The sequence below is a fragment of the Thamnophis elegans genome, chromosome 3, assembly GCF_009769535.1.
Source record: "Thamnophis elegans isolate rThaEle1 chromosome 3, rThaEle1.pri, whole genome shotgun sequence".
NCBI lineage: Eukaryota > Metazoa > Chordata > Lepidosauria > Squamata > Colubridae > Thamnophis > Thamnophis elegans.
Window position 1 is genome coordinate 535,958 of NC_045543.1, and position 17,513 is coordinate 553,470.

The 17,513-nt window shown below is 36.8% G+C and overlaps 1 protein-coding gene across 4 annotated transcripts in view; it reads left to right on the forward strand.

Annotated features, from left to right (window-relative positions):
• The window catches only part of SNTG2 (syntrophin gamma 2), a 228,335-nt gene that overhangs the window by 202,886 nt on the left and 7,936 nt on the right, over nucleotides 1-17,513 (forward strand). For 2 of the 4 annotated variants that reach the window (XM_032213408.1, XM_032213411.1), the window contains one exon: nucleotides 2,053-2,292. In XM_032213408.1, coding sequence (XP_032069299.1) covers nucleotides 2,053-2,292 — 240 coding nt within the window. The remainder of the gene's footprint in view (nucleotides 1-2,052; nucleotides 2,293-17,513) is intronic. The other 2 variants (XM_032213409.1, XM_032213410.1) reach the window with 1 other exon arrangement.

A 17,513-nucleotide genomic window follows, 5' to 3' on the forward strand; every position in this document is an offset into this window, starting at 1 on the left:
TTGAAATAATTTGGAAGTTGATTTGTTTTAGAAATCAAACCTAGTGTTTCAAGTTGGATAAAATCCTGTCATAACAAGTGAAAAGTTCCAAGTGTGAGTTCATTTTCAAAATCACTTCACCTCTACAAGTACATAAACAGCATCTAATTTTAAAAAATGTTAAGACTGGGATGTAGAAAATGAACAATTTCTCCTCCAACTTGGCAAGCGCCTTACTTACTTTTTCTCAGTGCCAAGCCAGAGACTGAATCTGAATCTGAGCTGGTGAAATGTGGATTGAACAATATTAGCCTAAAGAGAGGCATAAACTCTCTAGAAAAATTATGACATGGTGGTCATAGATTGTACTGAACTCTCAGTTCTAATTTTTCACATATAATTTCATTTATGATATTTGCAATTAATAAATTGAAAACTTTTCCATATAGGAAGTGAAGAGCATAAATATTCATAACACTTGGCTTTTATTTATTCATTTAGAAGTGGCACAATATATATCAGCACTGAACAACAGTTCTCTCTTTTTATATGCATATACTAATACCGAGATGAACTAAATCTGTTTTTTTTTTTCTTATTGATATCTCATATTTTAGGCTTTTTCGGTTAAAAGGATAGATAGTAGAAGTAATTCCACTAACTAATAGTTTTTCATTAATAGTAAATTTTCCCAGCAATTCTGCTGTATTACCTGATTATGAACATGTTTAAACTAAGTAATCTGTAATAGTAATTACAACTAATTAAGACCTCGGCTTGCTTGATTTACATGATTTATGTGGGTGGTTTCTTAAAAAGGATACTTTTTATTAAAATCAATCAGCATGAAGATTTTGTTTACTCCAAGCAACAGTGTTAATGCAAACACATATGTGTGTTAATATACAGTACTTTCCATGTTATTAATTGTCTTGCTATTTGTCATTTTAGCATCATAAATTAGATGTTCATTCTAATTAAGCAATATTTATCACCTCTGAATTAGCAGCATGTAGCATTCATCCCGTTTGAGAAACGGGCTGCAGTTTTTTTCATCTTACTTAGCATTCCTTCCATCCCATCCGTACTCCGTTAATTTCAATTGGACAGTGAGGTTCCATCGAGAGTCTCTTTGCTTAGATTAAAATCAACTGCTTTATAGTCGTAGAAATGGTGGAAATTGTAAGCTGTTTTGCACGGGAATATTTTAAGGTTGCTTTCTATGCGGCTTTAAAAAAAATAGTACTAGTCTGAAAGGAGAAACTTCAAGACTATAAAAACATACTCAAGACTTCTCGATTTTCTACAAGATCTTCAGAATTATTTTTAAGAGGCTGGTTCTCAGTTTTCCTTATGCTCTGACTGCTACTTTCAAGCTAAGCAGAAAAGGCTCCGGCAAGGAAGGCTTCAGTGGTATATTTCAGACATGTGTAGATTTAATGTGGCCCTTAGGCTAAAGGTTATTCCCTTTTCCACTTCAAATAAATAAAGTAGATCTCCTGGATCAAGAATATATTGTTGCATCAGGATTAATATATTGTTTCATTTTCCAATGAAGATTTAAATCCATGCTTTTCCCAATCTACAATTTCAGTATTGTGTGCAGAAAATGAAAGTGAGTCAAAACCCACTAACCAAATATATTGATTATAAATGTATCATTTGGAGACATGCGCGTAAGGGTCTCAACCTGCCTGCTGTTGAAATGAGAACAGCCTAGAAGGGTGGGATTCTTTTCTGGGCCCTTCGTCTTCCTCTGCATGAACTGTTACAGCAGGAGAAATTTATTTATTAATCTGATGTGCTTCGGTCTAGTCAACATATGACATTCTGATGTTGATGCGTGTTATTTATGAATCTTAGCATGTGATTGGTAAACAGATAGGTAGACTCGGATTGATTACTGAAAATTCCTGCTTTGGAAAAAAAAATTCTTGTTGGGGAACAAGAGAGCCACTATAGTTTCTCAATTTAACAATGTGAAATATTAGGATTATTCTGATGCAAAAAGGCTGACACTCAAACACCCGTGACTGATTTCTACAGGATCAAATTATTCTCATTCTACTTTAGATGAAATATCTTCAAAAATATATCTTTCAGCTCTGGCTCAATAATGACTGTTGGCTACAAGCAAATTTATATTTGGGTATTCACCAAGACTACGAGCTTGAAGACCAGCGGCCGTATTGTTTCAGTGTGGTGGTTGGACATGGCAGGAGCCATTACTTCAATGTGGAGCAAGGGAGTGAGCTGGCCATATGGGAGAAGTCATTCCAAAGAGCAATCTTTTTGGAAGTCCAGAGAACAGGGGTAAGTGATGGAAAAAACACATCTGCCACTTGAATAAATGTAAAATGTATTTTGTGTATGTTCCGTATTTAAATTTTATATGAACCTATATGACAAGGATGGGATTGTTCAAACTGAGTGTTTAATAAGCTGGTGGCTGCAGTGCCTCAGAGAGAAAGTCCATTCAGAGATTGGTAACAAGAGCAGAGAAGATTATAGGAAGCCGTTTCCCGTTATTCAGGATCCTGCTTGTAAGTGCTCTGTGCTTAGAGCTCAAAGTATTGTTAGAGAACCCCACAGACCCACACGCTCACGGTCTGTTTCTGTTGCTCCACTCTGGGAGGAGGTTTCGAAGTATCTATAGCAGGACTACCAGATTAGAAGAGCCGAGGTGGCGCAGTGGTTAGAGTGATGTACTGCAGCCACTTCAGCTGACTGTTATCTGCAGTTCGGCGGTTCAAATCTCACCGGCTCAGGGTTGACTCAGCCTTCCATCCTTCCGAGGTGGGTGAAATGAGGACCCAGACTGTGGGGGCGCTATGCTGACTCTGTAAACCGCTTAGAGGGGGCTGAAAGCCCTATGAAGCGGTATATAAGTCTAACTGCTATTGCTATTGCTATAGATTCTGTAATAGTTTTGTTCCCAATGCCATCCGTCTGGAAAACTTGCCAAGTTTTGTTTTTCTCGCCATGTACATGCATACATCTGAACTAGACTGTTGTTTCTCCGTGTCGTATACTGTATTTTTCTCTCCATAAGATGCACCTGGGTTTAGAGGAGGAGAACAAGATGAAAAAAATTCAGGCTGATAGGTGTCCCCTTATGTGCCAGCTCTGCCTATTGACTCCTGCACTGCAAAAAAGAGAGCGAAAAGGCAGGCAATGGCAAAGACAGAAAAGGTTCAGTACTGTACAAGGACCCCACCGCTATGGCTGACTGCTATTCACCAAAGATGCACAGACATCTCCACCCACTTTTTCTTTGGTGGGGGGGGGAGTGTGTTTTATGGAGCGAAAAATGCAGAAATATATGTAGGTATTTGTATTTATTTATTTTGTCATGTTTCTGTAGTGTATATTGTAGATGGTGACCCTTTGAGAGCTGAATGCAACAAAATTTAATTTTAATGTATGCCGATTAATGAACATTCAAAGTGACAATAAAGTTATTCCAAGTCTAAAAAAAAGTTGTGATATCATGTGACCACCTTTAAGCTCTTTATAGTTGAGGAAAGTACTGGTATCACAATTGCAGCATATTATAAAATTTGATACTGACAAATGAATTATCCAATAGATGCTCCTGTTGATACAAGATATCTGTCAATAGAACGAGAGAAGTTTTTCAATTATTTCCCCTTCCCTCTGCTGTCTTCTAGAGATTATCAAAGAAACTGACTCTTCTGCAAACAGATGTTGCAGAGGAATGGGTGTGCTTTCCAAATGTTTTTAGACAACTATTTGCAAGGAGATAAAATATTACATTAAAATATAAATACTAAGAACATAAGTAAAACAATACTGAGAGTCAATTTAGTGTAATGGTTAAAATATCGTGCTAGAAACCTGGAGATCTTAAGTTGTAGCCTCGCCTTAGATAGTGAGGCTAGCTGGGGAATCTTGGGCCAGTCATTCTCTCTCGGCCCCAGACAGCCAGCAAGGGCAAATCGCCTTCAAAATCTTGCCTAGAAACTAGGGACGAATCCAGGCAGTCACCAGGAATCAGTGCTGGCTCAATGGACACACAAACACATACAGAGAGAGAGAGAGACAAAGAAGTAAAATAAAAACTGGACTCAAAGAACAACGTACTTTGGTCTTCTTTTTCTGACAGTAGATTTCTTCAGAAATGGATACATTTCTGTAAAAGTATTCTTTTATAAAACTCAGCTTTTTGATGGAGAACTAAACTTGCAACTTATTAATTAAGCCTAATGTTAACTCCGATTTTATGGGCCAGTTAAAAATATTATTCCACAGATTTACTGCACTTGAGTCTAGCATTCTTCATAAGGGAGATTGAAATTTATGGCACTTCCTTAATCTGAATTCCCATAGAAAATGGTAAATTTATTAATAGCAATCTTGATTAATGTATTTTTTTCCTAACTTCATTGTCACTTTGCTGCAGTTGTTTCAGAATACGGTTATTGATCTCATTTTCATGGCTTTTACAAGTAATCTCCATAAATACAAACAACTATGTTGTGTACACACACATACAAACATAGTCTTAAATATTTCTGAAGTACTATTGGTATATTCTGAAGAAAAAGAATAATTACTAATTTTTTCCAATTTTTAATTCTGTTATGGTGGGTCACAGAGTTAGCCAGTTGTTTAGACCAGATCTGGAATTTTTGACCACCTACCAGGTCCTTGCCCAGGACCCAGGATAGGAAGATGCTGTTCAATAACATTTAAGATATTGGACATATTCTGTCCCAAAGTTTTCTTTTGCAACTGATTGGTGGTGGTTTTTGTCAATGGCGATGTTGTTCAAGTTGTGCTCCAGATGTTTTGGGATTGCACCCAAGGCAGCTAATAATAGTATTGGCACTGGCTTTGCTTTCTTTTGCCTCAGTCATCCTACTTGCAGGTCTTTTTATTTTGTGACTTTCCAATTCTTTCTCTTCTCTTCTGCTGTGTCCAGGTATTGCAGTGTCCACTATTCAACTATTTTTAATTATTACGTTTATTTCTCTCAGTTTTCAACTTTAATATTATTAGCAAAGAGAGCAAATTATAGATATATTTAAATTTCCGCCTGTGGTGAAACACTTTAACAGATAAAATGTAGGGATAAATATTACATAAAACATTTATTAATAAAGACCTTGTTTAAGATCCATTGTAAAATTTATAATACAATAAAACGTGAACCACAGGTTCAAAGTTGAAGCCATTACAGGAAAAAAATCTGGGAGACCTGGGAATCTTTTGAAATCTATTATATCACATTTTTGACAGCAATTCAAAAGCTATTGTATATTTCTTAAAATGTTAACTGCTGCTGTATATAGGGAGTGGAAAAGCATAATTGAAATTGTTTCTAAAGGTGAAGGCTGTACACGGAACTTTGGTGTTTCCATTAACTCCTGCACTGAATTGTCAAGTAATATTTGTGTAATACAATAATATTTCAGTGTCGTGCTCTGGAAAACAAAGAATCAAGATTAATACAAGTCTGATCAATCTTTTGGTTTACTAGTTCAAACTACATATCTAAATAAAAATAACTGTCAGACAGCAATCTTTCCTTGCTTTTGAAAAACTATCACAGAAACCAAAATATAATTGTACTTTGCCAGTCTTTTATGTTCACGGGGCACGACCTAATTTCCACAAGAATATCAGAATTTCGAACACAAGTTGAAAACTTTAAAAGAACTCTTAAAATTTTCACACCTGCAGTTGGCTTATATTGTTGTTGGCAATTGTAATCCAAACTGAAGTTCCATAAAGATTTAAGATAAGCTTTTTATGCATTAAAATCTTGTATTGCTACAGGGGTATAAAATCTCTACAGCCGTACCATCCCTTTTGATAAAACTATCAAAGCAAAACTACGACTGAGCATAACTGAATAAAGTAGTAACATTCTTGACCTGAGTTATCATATGATGTTGACTTTTACTGTTATACTTTTTGATTTTTTTAAATCAAAAACCAAAAATCTAGTTTTATCAAACTCTTATTATCTTGCCAATATTTCACTAGAGCCTCAAGTTAGTATTTCAGACTGGTATGTTAAAGAAGAATAGTGTCATCTAAGGAACACAAATTTTCCTATCTCCCTATTTTTATTATATATGCTGCAATAATCTCAAAAAATACAATTTGCAGGTTTGTGGTATCAAGTGGAGGAGTGTGGGGCTCAGGATAGCATGATGGGCTTTGGCTAGGAGTGAAATAAATTGTGCAGGAAACTGGGTGGGACAATTTTTCCACCCTAGAACTTAGATATGGCCTAACATCAAGGAACACAAAAAGTCCCTTGATTTAAAAGTTTTTTAAATCTTTTCTAATCATCCATTTGGATGCCGTACTCTGCTATGACACATCTTGCACACTATACTTTAGATCTAATTCTTCTCAAAATCACTATTTGAAGGTGGTTTGCAGGAGACTTTCAGCAAATTATAATTTGCAGTTTGTCACAAGATTCCATAAAGTCTTCAGAGATTCAGTATAAGAAACCCTCCCTGTGATTCCTCCCCACCCCTTTTATAAAAATGTGGTAACGTGCAAGACAAGTGTTCCTTCAACTTGTTACTTCCTTTTCTACTTCATACTTTTAGTATCTGTGATAAGTGGAGAATGATTTATCTTAAAAGGATTTCAGAATCAATTCTTTCACTGCTTGCAATACAGATAGTTTAAATCTGTACAAGTGGGCCTCAGCCTAGAACCATTATGGAGCTTGGCCATTACAGTCCTGTGATCATCCCGTTTGACCAACCTCATCCCTGCTCTTCCCAACGGGATTATTAAGCATCCAGCAGATCACTCAGGGGGTCAGGGGACCCAGCTTAGACCCAGACCCACCGGCCGCAGGTTTTCCAAGATCTCTCCCAACCCCTGAGGTACACTGTGCAGACCTCAGGCCTCTTGTCTTTTATATTTTAAGTACAGGCAGATCTCAACTTATGATCACACTTGAGCCCAGAATTTCTGCTACTAAGTGAGACAGTTGTTAAGGCAGCTTTGCCCCATTTTTATGACCTTTCTTGCCACAATTGTTAAGTGAATCACTGCAGTTGTTAAGTTAGTACCACGGTTGTTAAGTGAACCTGGCTTCTACACTGACGTTGCTTGTCAGAAGTTCGCAAAAGGTGATCACGTGACCCCAAGACTCTGCAGCCATCAGAGCCCCTTATTGGCCCCACATTGCCAAGTGTCCAAATTGTGATCACGACCACGGGGGGGGGGGGGGGGAAATGCTGCAACGGTGAAAACTGGCCATAAGTCACTTTTCAGTACCATTGTAACTTCAAAGGGTCACTAAACAAATGTTTGTAAGTCAAGGATTACCTCAATATAAAATAGTTAAAATATTAAAATATTTATATTTTATGCTGTCAGATATTGAACCTACCTTCCTCCCCATCTTCCATTGCCCGTCACTCACTGAACCTCTGAAGGTCTCCTTCTGGAGGCTCCAGAGATTGTCTTGAGGAAAGAGGGCAGCCCTGCAGTCAGCCATAAATGTGGGCAGCTAAATTTTGTTTACATAACCGCAGGGCCGTATCTTTGGAACCAGTCATAAGAGGGTCTGCTGTCACTTTGAATAGCCACTGAGTGACCAGTCGTAAGTCAAGGACCACCTGTATCTATAAGTCTATATAACTGACAGCTATTTCTAAACCCCTTCTAACTCTCCCTTAGAATTAAGCAGTGGTATTAATTATGCTTGGGTGATATCAACAATTAAAAACCTAGAACCATAAGGCTTAAACGGGCTGGAGATCTCCTAAGGTAAATCAAATTAAAAACATCAAATGTGACCCAGCTTATAGTTGATCTAATTCAGGAATCAGGTTTTTTTTTATCCAGGTTGACTACTAGATGGTCATTTTAACATCCGAACTTTATAGGAAAATCAAGCACACCCCCTTTTTAAAAAACTAATATATGATAATCACAATTGAACTCTCTTTGCATATTTAACTATGAAAGATATGCTCTGAGATTTGCCAAAATTGTTTTGATCATGTCAGTTAATCAATTTCACCATATCACACAACACCAAATTCTGCATAAGCTGACATCTTGTTATATCCTTGTCAAAATGTTGATGCTTCCAACTTTAAATTCCTAATAGGTAAGACATAGCAAATGATAAATCCAGGCAAGGTTGCATATTTTGCTTTTTGGGGGAAATATTTTTTTACTCTCTTCCTGGGAAAACCAAAGAAAATAAAACTGGGTAATAGATTCGGGAAACTCGGTGAGATATGAATAGCAGTTAAATAAGACCAGATTTATGTGGTCATTAGAAGATAATGATCTGTTTCTTCCTAGAAGAACAACTTTAATTAAACAATTAAGGTTTAGATTGTTTTCATTATGCATAGGAGCGTATTACAAATTCAGGTTTCTCAGTCATTTCTTTCTCCATTATGAAATCCAGTTGACTTCCACTCTAATTTTAGAAGCTCCTACTACTCAGATGTAGTACACTTCTTATGTCTCAAAAGTAAACTTCTTTATTTGTTTGCTAATTTAAAACTTACTTGGTTTTTTCATCAGTTACGAGTTCAATAATGCATTAGAACATATAGTGAGAATGTATGCAACACAATACATTTCAGCTATATTGAAATGCAAAATAGGGCATTTTCAATGAATATCTAAAATATAGCATGTAGAAATGATGTAGTGTAATCAAAGGTTGCAAAAATATATTAAGATTATGATTGTATGCCATTACGTCAGTGTCAGCTCTTAGCAGTTACATACCATAGACATTTTTTTCAGGATGATCTAGCCTCTCCCAAGTCCTTCAGGTCTTAAAATAGTGTAGTCCTCTCTGCTGTAAGCCCTTGTTGAAGGTAATCCTCTCTTTCTCTTTCCTTCCACATTTCCCACATCTCCAGAGACCTAACTCTTTTCGTGTAATATGTCCAAAACCTTTGATAGTTTGAACATTTGTGCCTCAAGTAAGACGTGTTCCATGATCCATTTGCCTGTTTTCTTGGCTATCCATGATAGATTCTTAGGCGCCTTCTCCAAAGTTCAAAAGCAGCCAGTCCTCTTTTAATCCTCCTCCTTCAAAGTCCATAGAAAAATCACAGGAAAAAAACACTGCCTACATAACTCTCATCTTTGTAGGTAAAGATACATCTTAACATCTGAGTATCTTTCTCAAAGTCTTCACAGCTATATTACCAAGTATGAGTCTGCAGTGTGTTTCTTGTGTGCTGGTTCCTTCAAAAGGCAGAAGCCATCCACAACTGCAGTATCTTCATTGCCAAATTTTAGATTGGTTGCTGTACCTTGTTGTCATTAGTTTTCTTTTTAGTTTCATTTTTTTATTTTAATTGAACAAAAACACACAAAAAAAGAATCATCCTTCATTACATCTTGTAGAAAGCGTGTTGATTGGTTACAGATACCTTTTGTGCATTTCTTCCACAATCATTACTTATAGTTCATATTAGAATTTACACTTTAAATCAAAAATCTTTGTATATCTTACTATCAATGTACCACAATTCTCATTTGACTACAATTATTTGAACGTCCTTTAACCTCAAATCATTCGTACTTAGAGACACAACCACATAATGGCATTCATTAGCTGTTTCAAAAACTCCTCCAATAACATTACACCTTTAAAACATCTTTTAAGTAAAAGTCAATTAATAAAGTTTCTAAACCTCCCCTTTTCCCCCAACTCACTATTTAGAATCTATATCCAAGTTACTTTTGCCAATACCATAGCATGAATATACTGTTAAACAATGTCCATTGACATTTCCTTGTTGTTATTATAATTGGCTAAAAATACTATTTATGTCCCATCTCCTCTCGTCAGACCCCCCCCCCAAAAAAAAAACACCTTACACCTTTATAACAAGATATAAATAAAAATTTGTTAGTAACATTTATAGGTCTTTTTCCCAAGTCACAATTTACAATTTATATCCAAATTTCTTTTACTAGATTGCCAATACGTGTATATATCATTAAGCTGTATCCATTATCATTTCATTATTGTTACTATAGTTAATTAATTGTTAGTGAATAAACATTTGATAACAATCTAAAACAATCTAAAATTCCTACTTATTAATCACCAAAATCAACTAATTTTTTATTATCGACTTTCATTGTCAACCTGTATCTTTCTAGTAACAAAACAGTCTTAACTCTCTTGCCAATTGTGGTGTCAGTCTTCTTTTTATCTCCTTTATAAGACTTCTCTCTGCACTTTGTTGCTTGAAGGATCTCTCAGGTAATCTCGTTGCCCACCAGCTGCTACTAAAATTAGCTTGTCTTTAGTTGTCAATCTTGCTTCTGAAAAAAATTCTCTTAAGTCCATCATCATTACTATTTTTTTTCTTCTGTGTCCTGGAATTTGGGGTAGAGCTCCAATTCGTTGAATTCCCTTTTCCATATTCCCTTCTTTCCACTTTCACCCACATTTGCTCCATTAATAAATTCATCTATTGTCTTATCTTTATTTTCTTTATCTTCATTCTCCCCTTTAAGTTTGGGGGTTCCAACCCCATCATCTTTTGCTGTGAGGAAGACTAGTCTTTCCAACTCCTTCTCAATTCTCCCATATCCTTCCAATAAATTTTGAATTCCAGCCAAGATATTTTTGAATTTTAAGGTTTCCTCATCTGGATATTGATCCATGTTTCCAAAACAGAAGAAAGAAAGAAAAGAAAAAAACTAATAGCCACTGCCACTCTAGCCTTCCAGGCCTCTTTTATTTTTTATTTTAGATTGACTGGAACACAAGTTATTTTATGCTCTTCAAAGGAGAAGGATTCTGTTCCCCCCTTTCTTTCCCCCTGCCAAAATAGTTCACAAAGGCACCTGTGAAAACAATTCATGCCCTTGGCTTTTTATCAGTTTCTGTAAACAAGTTGCAAACCCTTCAGCTACAAAGTCAGTGAAGTCAAAGAAGAAAAGAAAATAGATACATTGTTTCAAAAACCCCAGCCTCTGACCTCCAAGTGGCAATGTGCTACTTTTCACTTTCTAATATTTATCTCTGGCTTATAGGAAACAAAGTTCTTTAGATTTCTTTTAGTGAAATTTAATAACAAGTAATAGGAAGAATTGTTAAAATAAGGAAGGTTTTAATCCAGAAGTCAAAAAATAAAGCAACAAAAAGCAGAAGAAAAAAATCAATCTGTTCACTTTAAGAGGAGAAATGAGAAACGTTGTGAGCACTTCAATCCACAAAGAATAGTTACAGAGGGGAAAAAAAGCTTTCCCATGGCAATCCAATTAGGGTTAATTTTGCCGCTCAGTTCTTTTGCTTAAGGATCTAATTTGGCTTTAAAGAAAAATTTCTTTGGGCAGTCTTTCGCAAAATAGAAAAAAATACCTTACCAGATCGACTCACTTTCTCTTTTCACTTCCTTCCTTCCGGAGCCTCCCGATTTCCTCAGCCTGGGGGCTGCCTGTTTACCACCAGCTTGAAGCGCTTCCCTTGAGTCGATCAGGGACTTTGCAGTGTCCCTGAGTCCAGCAAGGCTTTGTCTTCCTGATCACCGTCTCTACGGGATGGTTTAGGTCTCAATGGACCACCTAGCAGCAAAAGTGTCAACAGCGGTCTCGGAGTATCGAGACTGCACGCTGTGACATCACGACGTGGCTCCTCCTTCCTCATTAGTGTTATTTTCTTCATATTTAACCTTAGCCTGTGCTTTCATTAAGGGAGCCATTTTGGTGTAGTGATTAAAGCAGCAGGCTAGAAACCAGGAGACCGTGAGTTCTAGTCCCCCTTTAGGCACAAAGCCAAATGGGTGACCTTGGGCCAATCATTCTCTCTCAGCCCTAGGAAGGAGACAATGGCAAACCACTTTTGAAAAAAAAACTTGCCAAGAAAACTGCAGGAGCAATCTCCAAGAATTGGAGATGATTGAACAGAAGAAAAAACAATGTGTTCATTATAGTCCTTTCATTATCAGAGCTTGCAAATTATTTGCATTTTCAGCTATCAGAATAGTGTCATTAGCATACGTGCAGTTATTGAAGTTTCTTCCTCTAATTTTAAACCCATGCTCATCTTCTTTAATTGGTATTTAGTATTCACTTCAAATCAGCTGGGGTAATGCTATGTGCTTTAACTCTGACAGCAGCAGCAGGATAGAGTTGGTGTGACTTGCAGTTAATACCATTGATTGTAGTTTTATTTTGAACCATGTCCAAAAGTTGGGAGTAGTTGCTACTATGCTTCACTGGTATTCCTTCTTTCTCCTTTTTCTACCCCACTCAGTCTCAGTCAATAGAAAACATGAAACCTGAAATCTTGCTTTGTGGGGTTTTTCAGGACTTGGGATTCTCTCTACCGCTATTCAATGTGCACCCAAGACCCTTGGGTGAAGCCATCTATTAGCTTGGATCATGCATCAATTAATATCTTTGAAGTTGGAGGGTTTGAAAACTGGGCAGGAACTTTCCATACACAGCTCTCCATTTACAGGGACAATTAATATACACAGTCACCTATACAAGTTGTCAGTATACAGTTCCTTGCAAACAGTTTCACATGGAGCTTTTTGCCCTGCCTTACCTGTTTCATTGAGTCCCTCACTCACTCCTGCAGTTTCTTTCTGTGATTTCGCTTTGAGAGCTTGCTGGCATTCTAGGGAGAAGAATGGAAAGAAAGAAAGAAAGAAAGAAAGAAAGAAAGAAAGAAAGAAAGAAAGAAAGAAAGAAAGAAAGAAAGAAAGAAAGAAAGAAAGAAAGACAACCCTTTTCCGGGCTTCTTGGATTCCAGCACTTTTGTCAAGTTCTCTGCAGTGACATCTGGTCTGTTGTTCAAAACCTACAATTCGCTCAGCAGATCTCCCTCTTGGGTCCTGCTTGTTCCCGCTGGGCGTCCAGCTGCAGATATTTCCTTTTTGAATCCATGCTATATAAAAACATCTCCAGCCAACAATCTCCTCCTGCCTTACTTGATGCTTTTGTGCTTTTGTGTTTTTGCAACTATAAGGCAGGTGTGCCTGCATCTGGGTGTCTTAATTAAGTGCAAAGCTTTTGGTGTCTATATAACACTGAGCTTTAACCTTGAGAGTGCTGCATAATTCCAGAACTGTCAGGATACATCTTGACCTTGGTCTAAACAGCCAATGCTGTCAGGTTCCTTTCCTAAGTCCTGGAGGATCTTGGGTCTGGTTGGGAAAACCCAGCGAACTAGTTGAGGCTGAGGGCCATTCATTTCCAGAGAATTTCCAATACGAGCTTTCAGCTCAGTTCCGTTACCCCAGATCTTACGCAATTTGGGGGATTCTTCCTGGCCTCCTTACTTTTTGATGAGCAACTTCAGCTGTGACCTTTGCATAGGTATCTCCAGCATGCCAACTGCACTCATTTTTGAATAGATCTGTCCCTCTTATGCCTCAGTTACCTTACTTGGACTATTGCAATAGGTTCCACCAGCTTCCACTTGGAAGAGCCAGCAGGTCCATCGTGCAGCAGCACAGAGAGTTCTGGATGAAACTTTTTTCACCCACTGAAAGTTTTCAGTTGGCTTCCAAATACATTTTAAAGTGCTGATTGTCACCTATAAAGGGCTTTATAACTTTGGCCCCGAATACTTACAGCCAATGTTTTATTAGTATTTTTGCTCATCAGCTGGCTGGCAGAGTTGAGATCCTTTGAGATCCTGAGGACAGGCCTTGTGCGTGGCTGCCCCTCTGCCTCTAGCATTCCTCCTGAGGTTACATGGCCCCAATTCTGGCAGTCAAGAGGACCTAGGTTTTTTTTTTCCCAGAAGCCCAGAGGCAGAGTTACGTCATCCCACTTGTCTATTATTTTTATTGTCATTTCTCTGATGTGGATAGTATTTTACTTAATTGTTGGCGAGATTTGTAAGTCCCTCTTCCGGCAGGCCAGAGTGCTGGACAAATTCATGCAGTTGAAGACTTTCAGAAATTATTTTTGCCTTCTCCTTAGGATTAAGAAAGAATGTGACTGGCCCAAACTAGCTGACCATCACTAAAACAGGATAAAAACTCATAGTTCCATGACTTCTACTCCAATGCCTTTAACCTTTATGCTCTCCTGGCTCAAGTTGGCCAATTTTAAATAGTTTCTCTGTCTTTGTATACCATCTAGTTTTTTTATAGTGATTAAGGCAGCTAATGCAATTAATTAATTAGTGTCACATAGATTTTTACAGGAAGCTGCTGCCGTATACATTTGAATAAATAAATCCCCAAAGGAATATTGTAATGAGCATTGCCGAAGGCTCCCCCCCTCCCCCCCGACTCTTCTCCTGTTTCATTGTAAGATGACACTTGTTTGTCATTTCAGTTCTGACCACAGGAAGCTACACTAATTGTATGCTACTTTTGGACTGTACGAGAGTGACCTTTCGTGAAACCGGTTAAGTGTGGTGTGTTGCTTCTCCTAATATGTGTTTAGATATTAGGAGCCATAGTTCCACACAGTGAGGAAAGTGGTAGGATCTACGTACAGTCATTAGAGAGGAAATTGTAAATGTGTCCACGGCCCAGAAGACAATCAGGTACAAAGCTTGTCTTACAACCACAATTGAGCCCAACATTTCTGTTGCTAAGCAAGGCAGTTGTTAAGTGAGTTTTGCCCCATTTTAAGACCTTTCTTGCATTAATAGTTAAACGAATCACTGCAGTCGTTCGGTTTGTAACACGGTTATTAAGTGAACCTGGCTTTTCGTTGGCGTTGCTTGTCAAAAGGCGATCACATGACGATCTTGGGACACTGCAATTGCCATAAATACATGCCAGTATGGGCTGAAATTATTGCATAAAGAATCAGCCAAAGTAATAATAAAGACCTGCAATAGGAAGAAAAAATATACTTCCATTCTTATCCTTATTTCATTTAAGTGCTTGGTTTGATGCTGCTTGATATTGCTAATTGCATTCATGATTCTTTCAGAGGGAAACCTAAATTGGGATACAGCTGTGTTAGTTTCAGGCAGCTGCATGAATCAAAACAAATGAGAACAGGAAAAAGGGATTTGAAAAAGATTTGTATTGTGATCAAGTAGGCATACTAATGAAGCTACTCCTAATAGTTTTTTGAACTAGGTGTATCAGTTTAGAGCTACTCTCTCTACGTTGCCAAAATCTATGTAGCAACATGGACATGTTTTCCATACCTTTGTTGCCATCTGTTGGTTATTTGGATTTTTACTATCCAAATATGATAGCTCTGTGATTTATTAGTCAAAAATTGAAGAAGGTGGGGAAAATCTTTCAGAGTATATCAAGCAATGTCTGGAAGGAAATCAACTGTTTCTTAAGGGCTAATGAGCAACCTCTGGAAGGATGTGCAAGTTATTCTATTTCAGAATATTTCACTTTGATCGGTTCTGTCTTGTACTCTACAAGATTTTATATGCATTTCAATTATTTTTAAAAAAGTTTAGGCATACAGTTTGAGTCAGTTGTTTATTTTCCTTCCTCAATATCCATATACAGAGGCAGGTGTGTGCACTAAAATAGCACAATTTTACGGAATATATTATGGCAAGCAATTATTAGAGAGTGACAGCATGTGGATAGATTTTGGGGCATAACTGGTTTGCTCCAACAATGGGTATATTTTTAAATTCATCTTAACTTAGTTTCTCTCTGTCCAAAAATCTTCTTCATTAATATTTTTATCTTTTTATTCTCATGGGGGGAGGAGGATGTGGAAACCCATCTTTTGCTGCCACATATGAAAGGAAGAGCTTTGTTCAAAACCACTGTCATCATTTTGGATTAAGCATCGGATCCTGTGGATAACCCTAGTCATGCAGTATAATTTTTGAAACAGATACGGTACCCAACTCTAGCTTATATGTGACTGATTTTTCTTTAAAGCAAAAATGGTGCCCTGCTAATGGCAATCGCACATCTGTATTTTAAAAAGACGCAAAAGCGACTCAAATAAGACAAGTGTGCCTGTTTCACAGTTTTCTACATACTCTGAGGAGCACTGTGAGGAACAAATGCTGATATTGTTTAGGGAGGGTTACAAGAAATACTCGTTTCATAATTATGATATATTTTGAATCAGCTAGAGTTAGGTCAAGAGTGTTGGTCTTCATAGTTTTAAAGCCTTTCCTTAAATCCATAATTATTGCAAATGTATTTCTGAAGGCAAAGCTTCTGGATCTTATTTGGTACCAAAATAGTAAAACCTTGAGTTCTGTCACACAGTTTACAAAAAAAAAAAAAACCTTGTATTTCTGATGTCCACAGAGCTCAAGATGCAAAGAAATTTGTACATTCTGAAAAGGAAAAAAAAGAATAAACAATGATGTGTTTACATACACAAATGATAAAGCATGCATGCAGATTTTTTTTTTGGGGGGGGGGTGTCATATGCACAGATGTATATGAACTACCAGAGAGAGGGAACCAAGATGGTGCTTAAAAATCTAATAAGAACATAGTGCTAGTACATTTTGATTTTCACCAGCCTCAAAAATGAATATATAAATATGTAATCTTTTTTTAATATTTTGCACCTGTAACCAAAATAAATAATCCAGACCCACAAAACGGGGCAGAAATTCACTAGAGAAAATGTTTGTAAGCACTTCTGTGGATGCTGCCTTTAGCCTAACATTTATGCAGTCACGCAAAGTATGAGAAAGATTACGCGACATACCTATAGTTCCAGTATGACTGCTATATTTGTAGTCCTTAAATGTTTCCCTCAAGGCATATTTGCCAAGGCTTCTTTTGACCTAGGTCTAAATGTTATTACATTCTATCTGCAACATATGGAACTGCTTTTCCGATATTTCCTTGCAATTATGCACATGCATAAAATATTGTTTCAAGCCATTATATATGATGATTGAGTGAAGTTAAATTTGTGGCCACAAATCCATACATGCCAGATATTTTTAAAAGGTTAGAAAACTCCTTTGCCTCCATATTTTGTGTCTATTGCCAAAGGCCTAATCCTGTTCTATGCAAAGATCTGTTTAAAAAAGGACCTTGTTATTAGGATTCATGGTGCAAGGAAAACCAATTATCATGGTCAGTTATATTCATAAAGCTCATTGCTCAAAAGTTATTAGAAAGGTAATTAGCATTTGCAAACTGAGAATGTTTAATACATGTCTATTTAATTTGAAGTTGTCCCAATTCACATTATTGGGCACACTTTAAATAATGCCTGCATAAATATTTAGCCCAAAGCATAAACTTTATTCAAGACAAATGCTTTCACATTTCAAATTGAAAACTGTTATCAACTCCCATTTCTGTAGATGCTACTCATCGTATATGAACAAACATTTATTGTTAAAGGTACTGTGGGTAAGAAAACAAAAATATGCAAATATACGTATAGGTCAAAATGTAAATTTTCTTGCACATTTTGCAGTGTTTTACATCTTCTGTATACTGTTTCTTTTTTAAATGATGTGTTAAAAATTTTCTTCTGGTTGCTAAAAATTAGTGGTTGTCAACTCAACTATATTTGGAATAAATATGTCCAGGAATAGTTTGTAAAAAAAGGATGAATCATTCAGAGGCATTAATAGTAAATTTAATCCCAAAAGA